This window comes from Henckelia pumila, chromosome 3 (assembly GCF_033568475.1).
Source record: "Henckelia pumila isolate YLH828 chromosome 3, ASM3356847v2, whole genome shotgun sequence".
Taxonomy (NCBI): Eukaryota; Viridiplantae; Streptophyta; class Magnoliopsida; order Lamiales; family Gesneriaceae; genus Henckelia; species Henckelia pumila.
The window spans coordinates 202,999,786-203,017,896 of record NC_133122.1 but is presented as its reverse complement, the minus strand read 5'-3'; the positions used below and the strand labels follow the sequence as shown (position 1 = coordinate 203,017,896).

The window sequence follows — 18,111 nt, the reverse complement described above, 5'->3', positions numbered from 1 at the left end:
ATCAGAGGAAGAGAAAACAACAATGACATCATTAGTTTTACAAAGTTGAGACACAGATAACAGATTTTTGTTAATTGAAGGAACGCATAGGGCGTGTGGAAATAAAAGCTTAGAGGAACTAGAGGGTGGTAGGAGACAATCTGTGTGAGTGATGGGGAGACCACTGCCATCACCAACAACAACTCCATCAGAGCCAGCATACGGAGTGTGGAGAGATAGGTTGGAGAAATCGGCGATGACATGATGTGTGGCGCCAGAGTCTAGGAGCCAGTCAGATGACGCAGGCGAGGCAGCAGTATAAGCGGCGACCGAGGAAAATGGCGAGCCCGGAGCAGCACGTGGTTGACCACCATGGGGCGCAAAAGACGGAGCTGGAGTAAATTGGACGTCGGGACAGCGCCGAGCAGCGTGACCCTGACGACTGCAAAGATGATAGCGCCCCAGATACGGGTGCAAGAAACGCTGGCCCTGCGCCTGGGTGGGCTGGTGGAACGAAGGTCGCGGGTTCCAGGAATCGTCGTGACGAGGCTGGGCGGTGGAGGCGCCGACAACATTAGCAGGTGGCGGGCAGCGGCCTTGATGGTTGGGGCACTGGGTCGAGTGGACTGTTTCCGGAAGGGCAGAAAGAGAGCCCTGTCGAGCCACAAGATGAGCCTCATGATTGAGAAGCTTTTCATGGAACTCCTCAAACGAGATGGCAGTGTCACGGGCTTGAATGGCGTGAGCAAGCTCCTTGTAATCATCATCAAGTCCATGCAGAACTTTGATTGTAAGATCTTCGATGTCAAGTGGAGCATTCATGAGGGCCAATTCATCAGCCTTTGATTTGATAAACTGCATGAATTCAGTGATGGTTTGGGATCCCTTGACCGGATTCCGAAGTTGTGTCTTGAGTTGAGTGATGCGACCACGAGAGGGCTTGCCATAGGTATTGGAAAGAGTGGTCCAGGCGTCGGCGGCAGTGGTGGCAGTAGCAATAAATGGAATCAAGGAAGGAGAGAGGGATCCAATGATGATGTTCAGAATCAATTGGTCTTGATGGATCCAAGCGATATACGCAGGATTCAAAGAGGAAGTGGCAGGAACGGCGGCGGCCGTGGCCGTGGCGGCGACGAGGATGGTCCATGGTGGACAAGGGTAAGATCCATCAATAAATCCAAGGAGATCATGATCAGTGATGAGGGTCATGAACTGGAGACGCCAGGAAAGATAGTTTGTGGGTGACAGCTTCAAAGGCGCATGAGCAGCAACATTGAAGGAGATCGGAAGTGTGATAGCCGGACCGGGTGCAGTATTCATGTTAATCGCCGGAAAAAAAAAATTGGAAGAGGAGGGGCGGCGGCGTGGTAGGGCTAGGGTTTAGTGGCGTAGGCCGGGAGCTCTTGATAGCATGTAGAAATGTTTGGAGAATATATTTTTCATATATTCAGAAATAAAGATATAATGTATATTTATATACAATCTCACGAGATAGAGATAAGAAAATAAATAAATAAAAAGATACATAAGATATACACAAGATTTATAAAGATATATTTCGAATAGTTACTTGTTTCAAGCTGTTCTTCTTTTGGAAATTTTTATATGGTTGTTTAAAAAAAAATTTGAGAGAGAGAGAGAGAGAGAGAGAGAGAGAGAGAGAGAGAGAGAGAGAGAGAGAGAGAGAGAGAGAGAGAGAGAGAGAGAGAGATTATTCATATGTCAAGTCAAAGGACATTTATGTGTGCAATTAGATTTTACAAAATTTCACAATCCCAACATAGAATGGTAAAAGATGACCACACTCTGTGTTCATCACCTTTCTTTGGTTAGCTCTCTGTAGGTATATGTGTGTATGTACAAATATGCGTATTTATGAGTAAGCCAATCAGATTTTTCTTTGTTGGGTAGCGCCAAAAACTGCGACCCTTTTCCTTTCGTTTTTCTCCCAACGTATCAAGCACAAAAAATCCCGATTAAAGAATCCCAAAAAAATAATCTTTTAGTTTCTTACTTATAATTTATATCCCAATTCTTGATCATGGTTGTAGCTATGGAAGGAGAGAATGAAGCAGTAATTGATCGTCTGCCTCTTGATTTATTGGCCCACATATTTACCATCTTGACTTGCTTCAAAGATTTGGCTCAGTGGGTTGATTTTATTTGTGAAAATCTTCTTTTGGGTTGAATTATTTTGTGTATTTATGTTTGTGTTGTATATTTATGTGTATAGGGTAAGCAGGGTGTGTCGGAAATGGAGGCAAGGAGTGAAGGAATCTTTGGCTCGGAGGAGGATACTCAGTTTTTCTGGGTGGAAAATGGACGATGAATCTACCACAAGATTGGTTCTTTTAGCTTATGGTCTCAAAGACCTGGACATGTATGCTATTTTATTTATTATTCTTTTTAATTGATCATTGAAATTCTGGGATGAACTGTGGTGGTTGAATTCAAGGTTTTGATTCCTTGAGTTGAGTGTCCCTAGTTCCAGAGCTAATTTGTTGTCTGGAGGTTCAGAATTATAGGTTTACAAGCCATATGGGCAATCATTTCTGTGATGCAACCGTATATGTGAAGCATATACCAGTCAAATTCATCGTGATAGGCCTTGTCTATGACTTGTGCTTGGAGACTTGCAAATAAAAAAATTCAGATCTTTTTCGTTTAAAATGGTCCATTCACATCAACTGGATTTTTCCCTGTTATCTTGTATTCTTGGAGACTCGTTGAGTAATATGTCCATTTTCAATTGGAGCTACTGGAAACCTTCTAACATATGGATACATTGAGATTCTCCCGGTCCTAGTTCTTAGGAGGAAACTGCATATTTGGAGAAAAGTGGTTATGGATTAGAATTCATGAAACGTGTTTCAGTTATAAGGCTGTAAACGATATGATATCATCAAAGCAGACCATGTATTAAGTTCTGTTTTACTTTGTTTCTTGGAAGATGACATAATCTGATATGAACATTGGAGATTATCCAGCTGCCTGTATCTTGATACCTTTGGTATGTGGTACAGATCAAGAAGCCGTTGGGGTTGCATGATGACTGATTATGGATTGTACCAAATGTCTAATGCAAAATGTATTGGCAATCTTTCTTCAGTTTCTTTGTGGGGTTTGGCAGCAATTACAGATAAAGGAGTTGTTCAACTTGTATGAATTCAGGAGCTATTTTTTCTCATCATATTTCTTTCTTGAACCAAAGTTTAAGCATTTGCATAGCATCTGATTGGCTTTTCTTTTTCATCCAGATTTCGAAAGCTACTTCACTACAACACCTGAATGTTGGTGGTACATTTATTACGGACTCTTCCTTGATTGCCATCGCGGAGAGCTGTCCTCACTTGAAGGTACATGTTAGTAGAGGAAAATTTGTGTTTCCCAGTATGGTTTGCAAAACTTTGGAATGCGAGTGGTGTGAAAATTCGTACAAAAAATTTGGAAATATTAGGAAAGATTGGTGTTAGTTGCATTTCATTATATGTTAGATACACTTCAGTTTATGAAAAAAAAAAAAAAAAACTCGTGTGTTTTTTAAAAAATAATAGATGCAAATAAAGTTCACCTTTAATGAAAGCTTGGGACTTTAGCTGAGGTTCTCTATTATTTGCAAATTTCCTTAATTTTTCATCAAATTAATATTTTGTTTAGCCGACGGATCAAATATAAAAGTGCAATTAAGAAACGAGCAAAATTTGCAAAACTCTTTAGAGCTACAAGATCTTTTTAGCTGATATTGTTATTATCTTCCCCTTTCTCCAGAGTATAGTGTTGTGGGGTTGTCGCCATGTAACTGAGAATGGACTTCTAGTACTTGTGAATAAATGTCGAAAGCTCGAATCCATCAATGTATGGGGCATTAGGGTACCTTTGGATTGCTTCATTGGTATGCTAACAATCAGTCCCGCTCTTCAAATACAACCAAAAGGAATGTTGCTAGGCGAGGGAAGATCCCACCTGCGGGCAGTCCATTAAGGCTTCTTTTTTTCTCATTGAAAAGTGTACAGGTTTATCATCTTGGTATATATGTAAATTCACTAAGAAAAAGGCCAGCATTCAAGAACCACTGATGGTTCATTATTCAATTTATCAATAATCTGGTTATTTTGTTAATCTGTTTCGGGTTTTGTGATAACATTGTAAGATTAAAGCCAGTTCCAAAACTTCTGTGGTTCATTGATTATCTTTGTTTATACTTATTCGGAGAGTACCATTTAAGCTATCTCCAAAGACATGAAGAGTTCTTCAGAAATTCTTTAAAAAAATTCTGGCACATGGGTATTTGTTGAATCAACCGTATTTGTTCTCTTCGATACAAGTGGGGAATTTACAAGATTTTACTTTTTAACAGTATTTAGCACTCATGTGTTTCCCAGTATCCTGATACATGTTAGATTTGTTGGAACATGCGTTCTCTGATCACACGGATGTGATACCCGGAGCAACGGAAGTTTAAAAATTTTTATTTTTCGATATGGAGCGATTCCATATCGTGGGTATCAAATCCTAACGATTAAAATTGTTACAAGTAAAAATATAAATACACAATTAAATATTTTTACCTATTCAAGCAAAGGCTTGATTATGGACTCCAATAGAATTTAATCTGCTCTTCTTGTAAATCCCGGAAACCGATGACTATCACGATCAACCTCCGGAATTAAGTCCACAAATAGAAAACAAAAACCCTCTGATTGATTGCACTAGAAATCAATCAGATCTTTATCGAAGAGAATAAACAGATTTGATTTGTTAATTCAGAAAGTGATTTTTCGAAAAAATCACAGATCGAATTTTCTCAAAAGGGAGAAGGGAATTTTCGAAAAATCCCTTAGAAATTTTATGTAGTGTTCGAAAATTGCAAGGAGGAATTAGTGAGAATTTCGAACCCTACATATGTATATATATATATAATTTTTAGACTAGATTAAGTTATAATTATGTTAGAACTCTAACTCCTTAGGGCCCAAAATCCATAACTTAAGCCCAACAAGCCAAGCCCGTTATTATAGAAATTAATATAAAATTCATCATGACTCCGATTGATAAACCGATTTCACCAATGTGCACAGAAATCATTTCTGCACCTTTTAAAGTCAAGATAATTTTTTTTGAATCCGAATTCAGTGATTTCCAAAAATGTCCATCCCTATGTCATTTTAGGAAATTCCACTCCCTTTTAGTTAAGATGTCCAACTTCTCTTTCATTAAATTTAACTCTTTAAATTTAACTATCTCAACGGGGTTTAGTAATCCATTACTTGTGTGACCCTCAATGGTTCAGGGATACAGCTAGCCATGGGCTCACAACTCCTTGTGACTCGGAACAACAATTTCTGACTTACCCATCGAATCATGGTAAGAGCGCCTAGCAACATCGCCCCATGATTCCCTAGGTATCACTGATAGTGCCTGCAAGAACCAGTAGATTTTGGTTAGCATACAGTACGGTCCCTTCATCCATATATCCCGATCGAATCAACAACCATTGGTGTATCGAGAGTCGTTCGAGATTCGATAACTATGCATTACATCTTGGAGATCAAATAGTGACATCGCATGTGTTACTAGGAAAACCGAGTAACCTAAAACACATCATGTACTCTGGCCAGAAATTCGTCACACTAATATCTACTCAGATCGCATAGGATATCCACACTCGCAAGTATGTGGTGAATCCTTGACAACAAAGCATCGACTCCTATATGTGTCGTAACTGTACCCAATCCCGACACTTGTTGACCCCAATAAAGTCGGTAAACGAGTCAAAGTACAGTACTAGCATATAGAGTCTCAATGATGTTTCAAGTAGTAAGGACTAATGGTGTACAACCAAAACCGCGGACTTTATCCACTCGATAAGTGATAACCACTTGGAAAGTCCGAATAGGGTAGTTCGATCATTCATCATATGAATATCAATTTGCATGCTTTGAACATCTCCATGTCCATTACCAATGAAACGTGGTACTTGGCATCACAAATGCTAGTCTCAATCTCGAGCGATCCTTATCCTTATTAGCAGACGGCTCAATTGACTAGGAACTGTTTAGAATATACAGTGACTATAAGATGTGTTTCATAATAGTGATCTCTTTTTATTCACTATCGCATCTTACTTACACTATAGTATATTCAAGGTCTTTATCTAAACATCAATAGTATATCACAATATAACAATATGAAGAAAGACAAAGAAAATGTCATTAATGAATGTAAATTATATTAAACAAAGATTGTTTATACATAGAGTCACAAAAGCCCTTAGCCACAAGTTGGCTAACCGGGCACCCACTCTTTCAATCTCCCACTTGCCCTAAAGCCAACTAGTCACACTACGCAATCCCATTGCTTCGCGATGTTTGTCAAACAATGGTCCTGGCAAGGGCTTAGTAAGTGGATCAGCGATATTGTCTGTAGAGGTCACTCTCTCGACAGTGATGTCTCCTCTTTCCACAATCTCCCGGATGATGTGGTATTTTCTCAGTACGTGTTTGGATCTTTGATGAGACCTTGGTTCCTTTGCCTGAGCAACGGCACCAGTGTTGTCGCAGTACACCGAAACTGGACCAACAGCTTTAGGAATTACGCCCAACTTTTGGACGAAATTCCTCATCCAAACGGACTCTTTAGCAGCAGCTGATGCTGCAATGTATTCTGGCTCAGTGGTGGAATCCGCTGTGGTGTCTTGCTTGGAACTCTTCCAAGAGACAGCACCGCCATTGAGCATGAATACAAATCCAGAAGTTGACTTCGAATCATCCACGTCGCTTTGGAAGCTAGAGTCGGTATAGCCTTCCAATTTCAATTCTCTTCCTCCATAAACCATGAATATATTCTTAGTCCTTCTCAAGTACTTAAGAATATCCTTCACGGCTTTCCAATGCATTTGACCGGGGTTGGCCTGATATCTGCTCGTGACACTCAGAGCAAAGGCTACATCCGGTCTGGTAGATATCATCCCATACATAATATTACCTATGGCTGACGCATATGGTATGTGTGTCATTTTCTCTATCTCTTCGTCAGTCTTGGGACACATAGACTTGGATAGAGAAACTCCATGACACATAGGTAGATGTCCTCTCTTGGACTCATCCATAGAAAACCTTTTCAATACGGTGTCGATTTAGGTTGCTTGAGTGAGTCCTATCATTCTCTTAGATCTATCTCTATAGATCTGTATCCCTAGAATATAGGATGCCTCACCCAAATCCTTCATCGAGAATCTACCTGATAACCATATCTTTGTTGACTGCAACATCCCTACGTCATTCCCAATGAGTAGGATGTCATCAACATAAAGCACTAAGAACGTCACCGCATCCTTAACTACTTTCTTGTACACGCACAGTTCCTCCGGGTTTTTGATGAAACCAAAGTCCTTTATTGTTTCATCAAATTTCTGGTTCCAACTTTTTGATGCTTGTTTGAGACCATAAATTGATCTCTGAAGCTTGCATACCTTATGCTCGCTTTTCATGGATGTGAATCCCTCGGGCTACATTATATAGATTTCTTCCTTAATGTTTCCATTAAGAAATGCAGTCTTCACATCCATTTGTCATATCTCATAGTCATACCATGCTGCTATGGCAATAAGGATTCTTATGGACTTGAACATTGCGACTGGTGAAAAGGTTTCATCATAGTCAACTCCTTGTCTTTGAGTATAACCTTTTGCTACCAATCGTGCCTTGTAGGTAAGTACCTTACCATCAGGCCCAAGTTTTCTCTTGTAGATCCATTTACACCCTATTGGAACAATTCCATCGGGAGGATCTACTAAAGACCAAACTTGGTTTGTATGCATCGAGTCTATTTCCGACTGCATAGCTTCAAGCCATAAATTAGAATCCGCATCAGAAATTGCTTTCTTGAAGTTTCTTGGATCACATCCAATGTCGGGTTCACTTTGATCCCCTTCAAGAAGAAGACCATATCGAATAGGAGGTCTAGAAGTCCTCTCGGATTTCCTAGATATAGGCGTGCCCGTTGAAGGTTCTTGAGGTGTGTGGTCGTTATTTTGTATCTCGGGTTCTTCTCGAATTTCTTCGAGTTCCATCATCTTGCCTTTCTTATCTAATAAGAACTCCTTCTCCATGAAGGTGGCATTCCTCGAAACAAACACTTTTGTCTCATAATGATGATAGAAATAATATCCGATTGAATTCTTCGGATATCCTACAAAATAACATAAGGTGGATCGACTATCCAACTTATCTCCCACTGTCTGCTTCACGTAAGCAGGACATCCCCAAATCCTTAAGTACGAATACTTAGGAGCTTTGCCATTCCATAACTCGTATGGAGTTTTATCTACTGCTTTAGTGTGGACATTGTTCAACAACAATACCGCCGTTTCAAGCGCATAGCCCCAAAACGAAGGTGGGAGCTCAGTGAAGCTCATCATAGATCGAACCATGTCCAACAAAGTTCGATTGCGACGCTCCGAGACACTATTCAGCTGAGGTGTCATAGGAGGAGTCCATTGAGAGAGAATCTCATTCTCTTTTAGATAGCTCAAAAACTCGGTACTTAAGTATTCTCCACCTCGATCCGATCGAAGTGCTTTAATACTTCTACCTTGTTTGTTTTCTACTTCTGCCTTGAATTCTTTGAACTTTTCAAATGATTCAGACTTATATTTTATTAAATATAAATACCCATACCTAGAATAATCATCATTAAAGGTAATGAAGTAGGTGTGACCAAATTTAGTACCGATACTAAATGGTCCGCAAACATCTGTATGGATCAAATCCAACAGATTTTGACTACGCTCAGGCTTTCCTTTGAAAGGAGATTTAGTCATTTTTCCTTTTAGGCAGAACTCACAAGTAGGTGGAGAGTTAATATCAGACATATCAAACATGTCCTCTCCCACTAGCTTGTTCATCCTCCTTGAGGAAATATGACCTAGCCTAGCATGCCAAAGGTTTGCCGGGTTTTGACTATCATTTTTCCTTTTATTTGTTGTTACCGGTTTATCAACATAATTAATTGGAACGTCTTTTAATTTTGAGTTATATAGATCGTTTTTAAATTGTTCATTTCAAATCAAACATTCATTCTTGTAAATATTGCAAATCTTATTCGCAAATTTTCAAGAAATATCTTCTCTATCAAGAATAGAAAGAGAAATAATGTTTTAATGAAATCTTGGTACAAATAAAAACATCTCTCTCAAAATATAGCTAAAAATTGTTTTTGCAAAATTAAACAAATGTTTCCCATAGCTTTTGGATTCAACTCTGGAACCATTCCCGAGCCTTAACTGGGTCTCACCCATCCTAAGCTTACAACTTCTTGTCATCATCTGCAACTCATTGCAAATGTGAGATCTACATCTGGTATCCAATACTCAAGAAATAGTATTAAGTGAAACATTTATAAAATATATCTTTTGTAGTTCGTAACTACTCGATATACATTCTTTGCAGTTGCGCTTCCAGTAACCGGGTTTCTTGCAGTGATGGCAAACTTATTTAGACTTGTCCATATTTGCATGTAACATTTGGCCTTGAGATCATGGTCCTACCATTTCTCTAGCTCGGCCAACCTTTCCGAAGTTACATCAGCCGGGGCTGTTTTCGGAGGATCCTTTTCTAACACTTAGAAAATCTTTTCCGAACTTAGGACAATCTTAACTTATGGAACCATTCCGTATAGTTTGCGCCAAAAAGTTTGTTTTGTTCAAGAATTGAAATATGTGGATTACGAAGATTCATCATAATGATATACTGAGATGAAACAGACAATAATCGATGATTGCTTAATTAATTTACTAAGACATAAAATATGGCGAAATTTATTTTATGAATTTCACTCTCACTATTTTAACGGTTTCACTACCCTCTAGTGAAAACGGGAAACTAGTTTTCTTAGTGGGAACATGGAGTCCAATTGACAAACTATAGTCCCGAATAATATCAGCCAACCATAATTTTCAAAAGGTAGAGCCCAATTGCTTCCAAAGCAACCCCATGTTTTTACCTCATGTTCAATAAAGGCCCAATAATATGACGTCGTTTATTGTGACATGTCAAGATTACCCATCAATATTAAGTTATGATGGACGGTCGCCATGTGGATCCCCAATAATATGAGTCAATCTCATGGGAGTTCCACCCAACTTACAACATGTGTCGATCCAATGTACAGCTTTCCGACGAACGGGCCCCCCCCAATAATATGAGCCGGACCGTGCCCGCGGGTAGCATCTCATACATTGATCGTTGATGGAAGGTAGGAACATTTAAACAATATTTAAATTCCCTTTTGTTTATCTTGATATCAATTTTAAATCATATTTAAAATGAGGGATTTTTAATTTTGAAAATTCGTCTCATCTTTTAAAGTTTGTATGCTTGCGGGATTCATACAATTTAGTCTAAACATGCATACAACAATAATATCATATATTATTTAAAGGATGATCGATCCCAATCACTAATCGACCCGTGGTTGCCAATCACGAGTCTAAGTCCAATCCTAGGTGATATGCAAGTATGCAATGCAATCCTATTACATTGAGCTTCCAATTTACATTTCTTCGGTCTTTATTGTCTGCTGGACTCACCTTTGTCTTCAAATCTTTATCTCCCACTAAGTCTAATAAATTTACAATAAATTTCGATGACAAGTAGGGGATACATATTTAAGAGTGGGAACGGGCCATAAACCAGGCCCACTTTTTATTACAAATAACAATTCAAATTGGGCTATAAACCAAGCCCATTAATAAAACCCAACAACAATAAAACCAAATGTAAATAACCCAACATACACCTACCAAATTGGTCATGGCAATCGATCATCCTTTTATCCAATAATTAATTTAATAATTAAATAATTGGATAATATGCAATGACATCATAATTAAAAAGATAAAATCAAATTTTATCTTATCCTTTCATAAGATCATATCTTATCATCAATTGTACCAAAATAATTAATTTTAGAGTAACACTCTTGTGAGACTGTTTCACGGAGAAACGGGTCAACCCAACAAAAGAAATTACCCGGTCCGATTGGTATTTGACCCGTATTCTATTCTCCGCTTGATCTACCCTATATTCTCTCAGTCGCTCAATCTCTTCACCTTCTTCTCTCAATCGCTCAGTGGATCTTCTCACCTTTACTCACTTCTCTCAATCGACCTTCTCGCTTCACTCAATCACTCAGTCGATCTTCTCGCTTCACTCAATCTGCAGAATTTGAGAACAAAATCGAAATTTTAGGTTACATGTCGTTTTTATTGTCAAAAGTTGGTTTTTTTATCCTTTTTGTTGGTCCCCTTCCAGCTGATGCGAGGATTTTGGTTCAACAAGCAAGGAGCGAAGCTGCTGGGGTTCGCTTGAGATATGGTTATGAAATGCCTGTTGATGCATTGGCGCGATGGTATGTTGATTTTTTTTAAGGGATAGTATGATGATTTGATACTCATTTTGATTTATTGATTCTTCTTCGCTTTTTTGCTTTGATTTTATATTCTACTTGCCTCAGTCGAAATTAATTTGTTGGCCAAAAAATCTTGATGACTCAAAATAATTATATTATATTATAATCCAACTATTGTTCTGGAAAGCAATTGTCTCTTTGTAGTGTAACATTTGTTGAAAATGGTTCTCAAGTTCCCCTGTTTATGCAAAATGGATATGATGGTTGATGAGACACAATTCTTCTGTTGGAATTGTTGTTCAAATCTAAGTAAAATGGTCCCAGGATTATTTTGTACTCCAATTAGGTAATTAATGTTTCATTGAATGAATTGCTATTGTCCATGGCAACATCTATATCGATCGAAGGTTCTCGAATCACATCTACGATAATGTCCATGGCAACATCTATCTCGATCCTGTAATTTTCTAATTCATCTTTATTTTCAGTTACATGCCTTGCTATCTTTGAGGAGTGGATTTGGAATTGAAATTTGTACATTTTGCTTGGAATTTGTGAATTTAACTTAGTTCGATGCTATTTGTATTGGCGTAGTAGCGTAATTGATTTGTAATGCTATCGTTCGAATGATAACGATATTGAAGTTCCTCTCGGTTTTCTGTTGTCCTTTTCTAAATTACAGTCTACAAATATTTCCATATCCTGAAGCATTATTATGCCTTACAATTGAAATGTGTGGCTTTTTTCCAGTCAAAAATTTTAGATTCTCTGAGAAATCCAAGGGCAAAAGATAATTCTTTTCAATTATATCTCATCTTATGGTACTGAGTTATTATGACAGCAGTCATTGAGATATAAATCTTCTCGAAATGGAAAATAAAATTGATAAGTAAGATGATCGAGTTGTGCTGCTAGAAGGTGGTCTTTCTAACTCAGCACCGCAGAAGTTGCCCAGCCTATCCATTAGAACAAACTTAATCTGGTGAGTGTTTCTCAGAAAATTCCACTTTTATTCTTCTTGAATTAAATTGCTTGAATAATGATTAGGAAGTCAATTTTTCATTGCTTTCATATTCATTTGAAGTTAATTTTTTTTTTCTTCAAAAGTATTAGTTTTCTATTTGGCGGCTAAGATGTTCAGAAAACAGAATTTTTGGGCAATATGCTTTACCCCCAACTCAACTTATATCTGCATCTAACTTCCAAAACATAGATTATATGTGTGATTCTACAAGTCAGAATACCATTCCTCTGCATGATATATATTCGAAGGATTTCTGTGTTTCTTTTGCGCAATTGTAACTCGGAAAATTCATGGATTGGATGTAATGATGGCTTTTGGGATGTCGTTAGTACCAAGAAGATGGTTCTACTGAATCAGGTTATCCAATGACTGATGTTATTCAATATGTTTCCGTTTTTTTGAGTTCGCAGTCTGTGAACCCTACTTTATCTATATTTTCCAACATGCAATGGAGAGAAACGCAATGGACAGAGACAATACTGCAGAGATAATATGGTCTAATAATTAGTTGTTATTATGATAGAATATGCTCTCACCATCTTTGCTCTATTGTTATGGACAAGAAGTTGATTTGCTCTGTTCTAACAAGGAATTCTCAAATTTCTTGTAATTATTTTATGACGATTAAAGATGTCATTTAATTTTTGAGTTTGTGTTGCACTTTTTATGATATATAACATCATGTCCTCAAACACTTAAATATGTAAGTATAAAAAAGTCCCTTCATTATTCCAAATTTCCAATGTTTTGGCTTTCATTTTTCCATCTTGGTATAGTTCATTGCATCCTAGCAGCATAATATATACTTGTTATTACAGTCATTTCTACTCGTATGATTTTATTCGTCTATATATATCCTCGTCTTCATCGTAATTTAATGGTAATGGACCTAATCCTTTTAACATAATAAGTAATAAGCATACTTTAAAATTAATATTTTCAGCATAAAAAATAATACCTTAAGAATAAAAAATAATACTTTTGGTCAAAAAAATAATATTTTATTTGTCAAATAATTAAGAATACATTAGAACTAATAATTTTGATATAAAAACTAATACTTTTAACATAAAATATAATATTTTTGACCAAACAAACAATACTTTATATGTTAAATAATAATACGTTAGAGTAGAGGTAATACTTCATACTTTTGATCAAAAAATAATATTGTTTTTATGTCAAATAAGCATATATTATGAAGTAATATTTTTCACACAAAAACTAATACTTTTAGCATAAAAACTAATATTTGTTTACCCAAACAGTAGTAATTTTTTATTTCGAATAAGCAAATATTAAAAGGTAATATTTTTAACATAAAACGTAATACTTTTAGCACAAAAACCAATACTTTAAACCCAGAAAAGTAATACTTTTTTTATATATAAAACTAATATTTTATATAAAACTAATATTTTTTGACCAAAAAATAATACTTTTTATGTCAAATAAACATATATTACAATACAATACTTTTGACATAAAACTAATACGTTTAACATAAAAAGTAATACTTCACATGCAAATAAGGATACGATAGAAATAATACTTTTGACATAAAAACTAATATGTTTAACTAAAAAATTAATACCTTTGACATAAAAATATTAATTTATACTTTTGACCAAAAAATAATACTTTTTAATTCAAATAAACATAACTTAGAAATAATAATTTTGACATAAAAATTAATTTTATTGATCAAAAAAGTAATATTTTTGACATAAAAAATATTACTTAATAATATTTTTGTATGTCAAATAAGCGTATATTAAAAGTAATACTTTGAACATAAAATCCAATACTTTTGACATAAAGAGTAATACTTTTGACGAAAAAAAAAAGAATTTCTATGTTAAATAAACAAACGTGAAAAGTAATAATTTAGTCCTAAAAAAGTAATACTTTTTTACATAAAAAGTAATACTTATAACATAAAAACTAATATTTTTATGTCCAAATATTCGGGATCCCGTCGGATAGGGACATGAAATCTCGAATTATGAGAAGCATCTTGGTTTTCAACCACCTACAAAAACCTTTGATAAAAATTAAAAACTAAACGTAAGAGGAGAAAAGATTCACATTATCGTCAACAGGTAGCCACAGCAGCATGCCTCTAACTATAAGAAAGGTCTCGCATATGGGCATGTATGGCAGTTTTACAAAACATCAAAATTATCAAATCCAAAAGAAAGTTTTAACTGGTGAGATCAGTGAAGTTTAAAGGCATTCACTCACCGTGAAAATGTATCTTTAAACCAAGATAAGCCAAATATATGAAAAAGAGCACAAGGGACAACAACCAAAACAAGAATCCTTGTCCAGAAATCCGACCAAACCTCCTCCCTTGACGATAAGCCCGTGACTTTTGCTCACTTTGATCCAGAGACTTACTGACCACACCAGCAATGCCTCTTCTCTCAGGTAGCAATTCAGTGTTCTTAAAATAAGCCATCAATACATGCCTCCCACAACTCAATTATAAACCTGCTCATCTGCTTTAATGACTAAAGGATGGTTCCTATAAGCTTCGCGTATAAGTTATTAGAGTTTGATCTACACACACATCATAAAAAACGCACTAACATATTTAAATCATGCAAGCTTGATTCGATCTTTTGAGCTTAAATTCTCGAAAGAGAAACGTTTTCCACTTCAAGCATCCTATAAACAAACCGATTGAATAGCTAATAATAGCAGCTAAAACAGTCGTGTGATCTGCAATTAGCAGCTAAAACATTTTATATGCATCATAGCAGCACGTAAAATCCAAAATACATACACATCATGACTACATAGTATATACAAAAACAACATAGCACTGCGAACAAATGCTTAGTTGATTTGGTGAACTAAATCTACCAAACGGACAATTAACAAGAAAAGTACAATATCCTCCTTAAATTTGCTTCGGAATAAAGCAAGACCATATCTATAACATGAAGCATAGCCAACATGCCTACAGAGCAATAACCAAAAACCCCCGAAGTTGTTAGTTTATGTAATAATCATACAAGATATATTATGCCAAACAGAAGGGCCAAAGTTTCGAGATTTACGGAAAATGAGGCGGCTAATTACGATCTCGAAATTACAAGCATTGTTGCCAGCGGATTCGAGCTCAAGACGCAAATCAAGGGTACTCACTATTTCTTCTTAATTTTTTTGTTTCCTTTAATTAATTTGCTTTAGTTTCAATGCATCGTTTTTTGGTATAATTATATATTCTTGTAAGAAATAATAGATGCCAGCCTCAAAAGTTCTCAAGAAAACATGCAATTACATCAAGAAACTGGAGAGAGAGGTGGACTATTTAAGTGACAAACTTTCCAAGATTCTGGCTTCTCAAGACATCACGAACCTTGATGTCAATGCCATTAGAACCCTTCTCCAACAATAAGTCCAAAAAAAAAAAAAAATCCCCGAAAAGGAAGGCTATGTTTAAATAAAATGACACTTCCAAATATACAATTGCAGCATGAAGCAATCAATCAATTCAGCTCTCACTTTGCCACAACAGAAAAATAGCCCGGAGCTCAAGCAACAAAGCTGCATATTTAGTCCAGATACACAGTTACAAAACCCAACAAGGATAAGGAATGAGAATTGTATTTGATTTATCAGAAAGCCCAACACATAAAGTGAACAAGTTTGCTCAAGCCAATGGGATAACAAGGTAACAAAAGCAAAAGCTCCAGTGTTCCATGAAGTTTTAGCTTAACTTGTTCATCATATCGGTTCCAGACCAAATAATCATGCCTTGCTGCTAATACCACAAAATCTAATTTCAAGTTTCCCATGGGTAAATAATTCGCAAAAAAGTGTCAAATTTATAGCAACAAGTCCCAAGATGAAACTTTCTGGCTCACCAATGTGTCTCCGTTAAAGACAACATGATCATCTCCCTCTTTGCCTGCGACAAAGTAACTGATATGATCCTTTGTATGGCTGAAATCCAAACAAAGAAATACAATGGCTAAAGAGATCAACAAAGACTCGATAATAAATAAAATTTCTCAGGGATCTTGCCGATTTCAGATTTTTTTAAAACAGGAAATTTAGACCTCAATATAGTAGCAATCTTCGCGATCTTCGTTCTTCAATGTAGCCAAAGATTTCAGATGGATGAAAGCGATTGAGAAGCTGGGAAAATAGCAGCGATCTTGTCGATTGAAAGTAGGCGAATGCGGAATCTCAAAAACAAGAAGGCCAATACGAAAAATTGGGAGAAAATAGAGTCAAGACTGAGAATTGAATCTCACGGGTTAAAAAAATGGGTTAATCCGACCCGAATCCGTTGCACGAACATGACCCATAAAACAGTCTCATACAAGTGTTTGCCTTAATTTTATAAAATCTAATTTAACGGATAAAATTTATAAATTTTCAAAAAATTCAAATTTGTCCAAAAATCAATTTTAAAAATTTCGGACTCAAACAATTTGATCCGATGCCTTGTGGACCAATCAAAAACAATTTTCGATCAGACCAAAAACTAAAATTTCAAAAATTTAAAATTCTGAAAAAAAAAATAAAAAATTTAATTTTCCGCGGGCAGACGTGGGGCCGGGGATGCCCCTAGGCTGCCCTGGGCAGCGAGATCGCTGCCCTGGGCAGCAACGATTGCTGCCCTTTTGGGCAGCGACGATCGCTGCCCCGTTGCCCTGTTCAAATTTAATTTTAAAAATTTTCGTTTTGTTTCAAAAAACCGAGGCTAAAAATTTTGTACAATCGATTAATTTTAATCGTTTGATCAAAGATTACGACCTGGCTTTGATACCACTGTTGGAACATGCGTTCTCTGATCACACGGATGTGATACCCGGAGCAGCGGAAGTTTAAATTTTTTTATTTTTCGATATGGAACGATTCCATATCGTGGGTATCAAATCCTAACGATTAAAATTGTTACAAGTAAAAATATAAATACACAATTAAATATTTTTACCTATTCAAGCAAAGGCTTGATTATGGACTCCAACAGAATTTAATCTGCTATTCTTGTAAATCCCGAAAACCGATGACTATCACAATCAACCTCCGGAATTAAGTCCACGAATAGAAAACAAAAACTCTCTGATTGATTGCACTAGAAATCAATCAGATGTTTATCGAAGAGAATAAACAGATTTGATCTGTTAATTCAGAAAGTGATTTTTTGGAAAAATCACAGACCGAATTTTCTCAAAAGGGAGAAGGGAATTTTTGAAAAATCCCTCAGAAATTTTATGTAGTGTTCGAAAATTGCAAGGAGGAATTAGTGAGAATTTCGAACCCTACATATGTATATATATATAATTTCTATACTAGATTAAGTTATAATTATGTTAGGACTCTAACTCCTTAGGGCCCATAATCCATAACTTAAGCCCAACAAGCCAAGCCCGTTATTATAGAAATTAATATAAAATTCATCATGACTCCGATTGATAAACCGATTTCACCAATGTGCACAGAAACCATTTCTGCACCTTTTAAAGTCAAGATAATTTTTTCTGAATCCGAATTCAGTGATTTCCAAAAATGTCCATCCCTATGTCATTTTAGGAAATTCCACTCCCTTTTAGTTAAGAAGTCCAACTTCTCTTTCATTACATTTAACTCTTTAAATTTAACTATCTCAACGGGGTTTAGTAATCCATTACTTGTGTGACCCTCATGGTTCAGGGATACAACTAGCCGTGTGCTCACAA

At 36.3% G+C, this 18,111-nt stretch overlaps 1 protein-coding gene across 1 annotated transcript; it reads left to right on the top strand.

Moving 5' to 3' along the window:
* Positions 1–1,695: 1,695 nt before the first annotated feature.
* Positions 1,696–4,196, top strand: LOC140892233 (F-box protein At5g67140). Its single transcript, XM_073301050.1, has 5 exons — positions 1,696–2,127; positions 2,213–2,359; positions 3,003–3,138; positions 3,237–3,335; positions 3,748–4,196. Exons 1-5 carry the CDS (start codon positions 2,021–2,023, stop codon positions 3,958–3,960), a joined length of 702 nt encoding a protein of 233 aa, XP_073157151.1. The 5' UTR covers positions 1,696–2,020; the 3' UTR covers positions 3,961–4,196.
* Positions 4,197–18,111: the final 13,915 nt, after the last annotated feature.

Coding starts and splice junctions, on each gene's coding strand:
- LOC140892233 (XM_073301050.1), top strand. CDS start 2,021: ATGGTTGTAGCTATGGAAGGAGAGAATGAAGCAGTAATTGATCGTCTG. Junction 2,128..2,212: donor TGCTTCAAAGATTTGGCTCA/GTGGGTTGATTT, acceptor TTATGTGTATAG/GGTAAGCAGGGTGTGTCGGA. Junction 2,360..3,002: donor GGTCTCAAAGACCTGGACAT/GTATGCTATTTT, acceptor TATGTGGTACAG/ATCAAGAAGCCGTTGGGGTT.